Raw genomic sequence first — 8785 nt, 5'->3', positions numbered from 1 at the left:
TTTTGTTCATAGGACAGAATTGGAAAGTTTAGATTTTTTGCTTTGAGATAAACTGCCTAGCTTCTTGTCTGTATTTTTATTCAATTTTTCTTATCATATGGAAGTTTACTATTATAAACCACTATTTACTATTATAAATAGTAGAAATCATAGTTGTAAAATTAGAATAATGGGTCATGGTCCCTTTCTTGATAAGATTTGTCTTATAATGATTTAAAGGAAATCACATTTTATTAACTTTCCCAATTAACTCAATTTAAAAAGATCAGGTGGAAGTTGAGCAACATATATGTTTGTCTTTTTCTTAAATAATTTTTAAATTTTTTACTACAGTTTTTTTTCCCATTTTATTTATTTTAGAGAGAGAGCATGACCGGGGGAGAGGGGCAGAGGGAGAGAGAGAGAGAATCCCAAGCAGGCTCCATGCTTAGCACGGAGCCTGATGTGGGGCTCCATCCCACAACCCTGGGATCATGACCTGAGCCAAAATCAAGAGTCAGACACTCAACAGACTGAGCCACCCAGGTGCCCCTTATATACATTTTTAAAATTTATGCACCTTTATATGCTGCAGTGCAAGGCAGAGATAGGAGGACTGTAGCATGCAAGAAATAATTAGGTGCATCCCACTTTTTGTAAAAATAGGTTTCCAAACATTTGTATGGAAAAAAGGTTGGTTAACTTCATCATATTTCATATACACAATAATGGATGTGTACAGGAACTCAATTAGGGAATCCTTCCTGTGAGTCAAACTTCTTTTGTGTTATTATCCCCTAGCATATGTTTTTTAGGTTTGACTTTTCATGTATATAATAATGAGGTCTTATGAGATGGGCATACCTGTATAGGAATCAGAATCAGATTAAATTGGGTCACCAGGATGGCTCAGTCGGTTAAGTGCCTGACTTCGGCTCAGGTCATGATCTCATGGTTTGTGAGCCTGGAGCCTGCTTCAGATTCTGACTAAGCCAGCCAGGCACCCCTCATTGTGATTTTGATTTGCATTTCCCTAATGACTAATGATATTGAGTATATTTTCATGTACTTATAATGATTTATGTACCTTTGGGAGAAATGTCTATTCAAATAATTTTCCCATTTAAAAAATGGGTTGTCTTTTTATTGTTGAACGATAAGACTTCTTTACATATTCTGGATACCAGATCCTTAACAGATACATGATTTACAAATCTTTTCTCTCAGTTTGAGGGTTGTCTTTTCACTTGCTTAAGGGTATCATTTGTAGCATGCAAATTTTTTTTAATTTTCTTTATTTAAAATTTTCTTTTTAGCTTTTTAAAATGTACATCCAAATTAGTTAGCATATAGTGAAACAATGATTTCAGGAGTAGATTCCTTAATGCCCCTTACCCATCTAGCCCATCCCCCCTCCCACAACCCCTCCAGCAACCGTCAGTTTGTTCTCCATATTTATGAGTCTCTTCTGTTTTGTGCCCCTCCCTGTTTGTATATTATTTTTGTTTCCCTTCCCTTATGTTCATCTGTTTTGTCTCTTAAAGTCCTCATAGGAGTGAAGTCATATGATTTTTGTCTTTCTCTGACTGACTAATTTCACTTAGTATAATACCTTCCCGTTCCATCCACGTAGTTGCAAATGGCAAGATTTCATTCTTTTTGGTTGCCAAGTAATACTCCATTGTGTATATATACCACATCTTCTTTATCCATTCATCCATCGATGGACATTTGGGCTCTTTCCATACTTTGGCTATTGTCGACAGTGCTGCTATAAACATGGGGGTGCATGTGTACCTTTGAAACATGGGGGTGCATGTGTCCCTTCGAAACAGCACACCTGTATCCCTTGGATAAATGCCTAGTAGTGCAATTGCTGGGTCGTAGGGTAGTTCTATTTTCAGTTTTTTGAGGAACCTCCATACTGTTTTCCAGAGTGGCTGCACCAGCTTGCGTTGCCACCAACAATGCAAAAGAGATCCTCTTTCTCTGCATCCTCGCCAACATCTGCTGTTGCCTGATTTGTTAATGTTAGCCATTCTGACAGGTGTAAGGTGGTATCTCATTGTGGTTTTGATTTGTATTTCCCTGATGATGAGTGATGTTGAGCATTTTTTCATGTGTCTGTTAGCCATCTGGATGTCTTCTTTGGAGAAGTGTCTATTCATGTCTTTTGCCCATTTCTTCACTGGATTATTTGTTTTTGGGGTGTTGAGTTTAATAAGTTCTTTATAGATTTTGGATACTAACCCTTTATCTGATATGTCGTTGCATGCAAATTTTTTTAAGTTTATTTATTTTGAGAGAGAAAGAGTGGGAGAGGCAGGGAGAGAGAGAGAGAGAGAGAGAGAGAGACAGAGAGAGAGACAGAGAGAGACAGAATCCTAAGCAGGCTCCACACCAGCAGCACGGAGCCTGACATGGGACTCAAACTCACAAACCGTGAGATCATGACCCAAGCTGAAACCAAGAGTTGGTTAACTAACTGAGCCACCCAGGCACACCTTGTATCAAAGAAGTTTTAATTTTCAACGTAATCCAGTTTATCTTTTTTGTCTCTTCTGCTTTTGGTGTTGTATCTAAGAAACTCAAGGTCATGAAGATTTACTCCTATGTTTCCTTCTAAAAATTTTATAGTTCTAGGTCTTACTTTCAGGGATCTGATCCATTTTGAGTTAATTTTTGTATATGGCATGAGGTAGGGGTCCAACTTCATTTTTTCGAGGTGGTATCCTGTTTGTTGTTCCTCTACCATTGAAAACACTCTTTTTTCCACCATTGAGTGGTATTGGCATAATTGTCAAAAATCAGATTGCCATAGATGTAGGTGTTTATTTCTCCTGAACACTCAGTTCTCTTCCATTGATCTATATGTTTGTTATTTCCAGAACCACAGAGAAGACTTTGGAGTAAGTTTGGAAATCAGGAAGTGTGAGTTCTTCTTTTACAGGATTGTTACGGATCTCTTGCATTTCCATATGAATTTAGTATCAGCTTGTCCACTTCTGCAAAAAAAGGCAGTTGGAAATTTGATAGAGAATTGCATTGAATTCTGATTGAGAATGTAGATCAATCAAGGTAGTACTGCCCTCTTAACAATATTGAGTCTTCCCAATCCATGAACACAGTATGTCTTTCCATTTACTTAAGTCTTGTTTAATTTCCTTCAGTGTTCTATAGTTTACAGTACAGAAGCCTTGCACTTCTTTGGTTTAATTTATTCTTAGTATTTATTCTTTTTGATGCTATTGTTAATGGAGTTGCTTTCTTAATTTCATTTTCAGATTATTCATTGCTAGTGTATAGAAACACAACTGATTTTTCTATCTTGATCTTGTGTCCTGGAACCTTGCTGAGCTTTAATAGTTCTAATAGTTTTTTGAGGATTCTTCACAGGTTTTTACATATCATCTGCAAAGAGAGATAATTTTACTTCTTCCTTCCTTTTATCTCTTTGTCTTACTGAATTACCCCAGCTAGAACTTCGCTAGAAGTCTCAAATAGATGTGGTGAGAGTGGATATCCTTGTCTTATTCCTGAACTTAGGGAGAAAACTTCCAGTCTTTCACCATTAGGTATGATGTTCGCTACGGGTTTTTCATAGATGCTCTTGAACGAGTTGAGAAACCTTTCCTGTATTTCTAGTTTGTTCAGTGCTTTATCATGAAAGGTTTTTGGATTGTAGAAATGTGTTTTAATGAAGAGATGGGTAGATTTTATTGTGAGTTGAGTTGTACTGTCAGTGTCCGGAAATACGTTTTGTTGAAGTGGGTTTCCAACTCTCTACAAGATAACTAATCGGGTTGAAGCCATAGAATTGCTTGTTGATGCTTTTTACGGTTCATCAATTGATGTACATTTAATGGTTTCTAAGACTATCAAACCGATTCTCTTCATTACCTCAAGTTAATTTGAGTTTGTGTTCACTTGCCTAAAGATACAGAGACGCACAGACACAAGAGAGATAATGTGTTTCTGTTGGTTGGGTTTTTTTAATGCCTTTTTATTACCTGACCTTGTGCTTCTCATACTCAGATAGTCCAGGAATGGTGGCAGGATGCCAGGGGGTGGAGAGAGGCGGGCTCCATCCCCATAAACAGTCCTTGCTGTTGCGTGCAGTTCTCTTCCGCCTGTCTTGGGGGTACCTTGGTAGAAAAGCTCAAGAAGCAGGGAGCCTCTCTGCACTCCCGGGGACTGGATTTCCTAGCGTGTGTTAAGTCCACATCCTTTCATAGTACTTACAGGAAGTGCAAGAATCACTGAATTACTGGGACGGGGAGGGAGTCATCTCCAAAACAAGACTTGATAGTTAATTAACCTGTGGCATTGCTGTAGGAAAGTTATTTATTTATTTATTTAAATCATTTGTGTGCACATAGTAGGAGGGTTTGCCTAACAAGTATCACTGCTGTGCTGGGCCCTGCGGGGCCCACAGAGGTGACTGTCAGCTGGCCTCACCCTGGCAGGTACCCTTTGAAAAACCCATTCCGTTCTGTGCAAAAGATTCATTTTGTTATTGGTTTAACCTGAGGGTCAGGGTCCTTTTCACGAATACTAAGCCCAGATTTTTTTAATTTAATTTTTTTCAACGTTTTTTTTTATTTATTTTTGGGACAGAGAGAGACAGAGCATGAACGGGGGAGGGGCAGAGAGAGAGGGAGACAGAATCGGAAATAGGCTCCAGGCTCTGAGCCATTAGCCCAGAGCCTGGCGCGGGGCTCGAACTCACGGACCGTGAGATCGTGACCTGGTTGAAGTCGGACGCTTAACCGACTGCGCCACCCAGGCGCCCCAAGCCCAGATTTTTTTAAACGTAATCCCTCACCGTGAATATAATCATTGTGAAATTCCTCTAGGAAATTATGTCAGTAAAATAATTGAAGGAAAGCTCAATATTATCTGTAAACAACGCTTCCCCAAATGGTTTGGAAGATCACTTACAAGGTCGCGTTTTGCAGTCTGACTAACTTTTAATGGGTAGAGCTCCACTGGCATTTTTTTTTTTTTTTTTTTTTACGAGTCATATTGCTAATGTGGTATTTGACTGAATACTTAACAGCTGTCTACTTTTGTACATATGCCCCAAAGGCCTTTGGTTACTGACTACAGTTTTAATAAATCTCATGAGTATGCTGGGTGAATGTTAATAATCTTCAGTACAAATGTGGACATCAGACCCGATGGAGTTACGATCCAGGATTTTGGACACCCTACTTTTGTAGTGTTATTTACTAAAAATGTTTAGGAAAAAAAGTTTCAAAGAGAGGTGTTCTTTGCTACAAATGTATTCAGTACTATTCATAGCAACCATTCTTAGGAATAGTAGAATTCCCAATTGCTAGTCACTGAATACTTTAATAATGACTATCGTTCCTTATATTTACAGGGTAATGAGAATTATGGCAGCTTTTTCATAAAATGTAATGTACTAATGTCTTAACCATTCTTTTATTTTTACTTACTACTTTTATTAAGTATTCTGAAAGTAAATCTCTGACCCTAGTTGGTCATCCTAAAAAACAAAATTTGCTGGGGCACCTGGGTGGCTCAGTTGGTTAAGTGTCTGGCTTCAGCTCAGGTCATGATCTCACTGTTCATGAGTTCGAGCCCCACATCAGGCTCTGTGCTGACAGCTCAGGGCCTGGAGCCTGCTTCAGATTCTGTGTGTCTCTCTGTCTCTGCCCCTCCCCTGCTCACACTCTCTCTCTCTCTCAGTAATAAACATTAAAAAAAAATTGAGAGAAAAAAAGTGTAACTAGCAGTAACTCAAAAATACATTAGTCTCACGGTATTTATGGGTTCACGTTTCACAGGGAACCTGTGGGCACCGGAAGTAATGGGTGTTTGTTGTAAAAGACCGAGTAGCAGCTGCCTGAGTCTGGCGGTTCTGATTTCTCTTCTGCCGCTCGGAGATGGCATCCCTCAGCAATGCACCCCTTCCGGTGTTGTCTTCACCTGGTACACACTGGTTGATTCTTCTTCTTTCTCGGTTCAAATTCCAGAATACCATTACCATCACTAAGGAATGGGAGTGGTTTTCTAAGCCAGGCCTCCAGGCTCAGGGAGAGCAATCTTTCTGAGGCGGGGATATTGCTGTGGGCAGGGCAGTTTCTCTTGAGGAGGAGATGTTGAAAGTGCCATAATTGTTCTGCTGGGAGATTGCGCAGAACGCCAACCCAGGCCACCATGTTTAGGGCATTTTGCCGATTGGACGTGACAAACAGGTAGTAGTAGCAAGTACTTAGTGATTGGCCTTGTCTGGTATAGTCAGAGTAGAAAACTGATCTTACCCAGAGTTGAAGTCGCTGTTGCGATTAGCCACGGTTACAAGAGTAAGTCATTCTGTGGGCAGAAGCTGTGGGTGATTTGTGGCTGTCTCTAGAAGTCCCGAGTGTTTGAAGTCAGTGGCATGTGTGGTTAATTACTAAATAAGCAGATTTCGAGATGCCTTCAAATGAAGGAACACTTAACCTTTACACTTGGAGCTGCTTTCCTTTGCCCCCTACTATTAACCAATGTCAGGACATTTTTACAAAGGAGAAATCTGAGTTTGGTGCCAATGAGAACTTGAGGGTGCTTTGTGCCTGTCCCTCTAGGAATCAGCCGGAGACCCCTACAACCAGCTGGTGCCTGATACCACTGTGGAAGTGGGATTTAGGTTGTGGATCCTCCGGTTACTCTGTGTATGTCTGTCCTAATGGAAATTTCCGTTCACCCGTCCACAGTCTTAAACTCTTTTTGTTCATATGCCAAAAAAGCTTTAAAAATTTATTTACGTAATTCTGTACGCCCATCATGGGGCTTGAACCCATGACCCCAAGATCAAGAGTCACATGCTCTTCTGGCTGAGCCAGCCAGGAGCCCCCTCCAAATCTGGGATATTATTCAGCCTTTTTGTTACTATTATCTATTCATTTACATAGTCTAATTTTTTGAGTCCCTCTTTGTTTCCCTTATTTTGATCTAATTTGGAAATTTAAGAAGCATTTCCTGTTGAACTTTCCCCTTAGAACAGTGTTTTTCTAGAGTACCTGATTAAATTAATAGGTGAAAATAATTAGAATTTTTTTTTTCTCTTAATATCACTGGGAGTTTGGCAAAGGAAACAGGCGCAGTAATGATCAAACTTAAAATAATTTACGCTGTCATTAGTTTACCTTTGTTTTTAGACACAATGAATACTATCTACTTTCATTTCATGGAAAACATTTTTAACGTGAGTACTGTTAGTAATCAGATTTCTTCACTGAATGTCATTGCATCAGACTATTCAATAACTAAAAATACATGGAGACTATACGTTTTTGAACAAGCAGAAATCTAGGGTACATTTTTTTCCACTTTACGTAGTATCCCTCACTTTTCACTTTTGGGCCCCAAACTAATGGCTTACATGTTAGTGTACTGAATGGCTTATGACTTAGATTTATATTATCTTTCACTGTATACAGCCATTGACTGGAAATATCCAAAGGTAAAACTGTTGTGCCATTTCTAACTTGAAAGTAAAGAATATATCTACTTTTGTAAAGGTCACAGAATGTAGATTTTTTAAATGTATTATACATACCGAGTTATAAATGCTATTCTATTTAAATTACTTAAGTAAAGGTATATATATGTCTGTTTTGCACTAAATAGTACCTTATACATTCAACCATTTTTATATCACAGTAGTTCAGTCTTATGTTAAAAAATGATAGGAAAAGTTTTTCTTGGATGTATTTTAAAATTTGCTTTTTGCTTAAGTTTAATTTTGCTCAATAAGCTCATCATCTCACCATCCCACATGAGACCAAGTCCTCTCTTCAGTTCAGAATAGCTTAAATTTTGGTGCACATTTTTGCTATTTTCAGAAACCAAGTTGAAGTAGCCTTATATCAAAGGTAGCCTTATGTGGAGAGCCTTATTGCAAAGATTTTAGAGTATTTAATTTCTAGTATTTTTTCTAGAATTCAGAATCTTGGGTATTTCTGGACATACAAGAACTTTGAAAAGAGTTCCGTATTTCGTTATGGGTAAAATATGTTAAGTACATTGAGAATGTCTTTACACTTTCTGACATTTGTATTTATGTTAATTAAGTAAAGTTATACCTCAGTTTTTTGTTGAATTTTGTACTGTCATATGATAAAGTTCACCAGTGGATAAATTGCTGTGTATGTGTGTGATAAAGATACTTGCCTTAAAATAGAGCACTTCTGTTTTGCAAACAGCTGTGGTCGAATTGTCTTTCCAGTTACTCATCTTTCTGTGCACCTGGTGACTGCAGGCCTGATAAAGTCCATGGAGGTAAGAAAGAAGATGAACATCTTTTCATTGTTAGCAATCTAAACCTAGATTAAAAAGCATTTTGACATGCCAAGATTTTTATGGGAAAAATTAATGTGTGTGTGTGGGGGGGTAGCATTCACTGCTAAAGATAGCAAGTGGTTGAATAGATTAAATATGTATTGGTTTTAACCATTATTTCTTATTGACCTTATTCTCAATGGGAATAGTGATTCAAATGTTTGTATGGCCAGTTCTATTACTTCCACTGTGTATTCATGACTAGTGCTAATTGTCATTATTATTGGCCATTGCATAAATCATGGAGGAATCAGATGTACTGTATCAAACAAGAGGAAAGGTAATTTGGATAGTAAAGACTGTATTATATATAGTTTTGGATTTCAGGTAATCATTTTATTATTTGGTAGCTCTCTTAGGAATGATGGTTTAAATGGACATAGTTTCTATCTAATAAAACGATTGCTAAAATCAGCTCAATTTATGTGGTACAATTTTGTTGTTTTCTACTTTA

At 38.1% G+C, this 8785-nt stretch overlaps 1 protein-coding gene across 4 annotated transcripts in view; it reads left to right on the top strand.

Annotated features, from left to right (window-relative positions):
- KCNG3 (potassium voltage-gated channel modifier subfamily G member 3) overlaps positions 1-8785 on the top strand; it is an 84674-nt gene that overhangs the window by 47243 nt on the left and 28646 nt on the right. For all 4 annotated transcript variants that reach the window (XM_040496627.1, XM_040496624.1, XM_040496626.1 and 1 more), the window contains exon 3: positions 8219-8271. In XM_040496627.1, coding sequence (XP_040352561.1) covers positions 8219-8271 — 53 coding nt within the window. The remainder of the gene's footprint in view (positions 1-8218; positions 8272-8785) is intronic.

This window comes from Herpailurus yagouaroundi, unplaced genomic scaffold, assembly GCF_014898765.1.
Source record: "Herpailurus yagouaroundi ecotype Mexico unplaced genomic scaffold, PumYag 188, whole genome shotgun sequence".
In the NCBI taxonomy this organism is placed as follows: domain Eukaryota; kingdom Metazoa; phylum Chordata; class Mammalia; order Carnivora; family Felidae; genus Herpailurus; species Herpailurus yagouaroundi.
The sequence above is the reverse complement of the archived record's forward strand: the minus strand, read 5'-3'. Positions and strand labels throughout refer to the sequence as shown.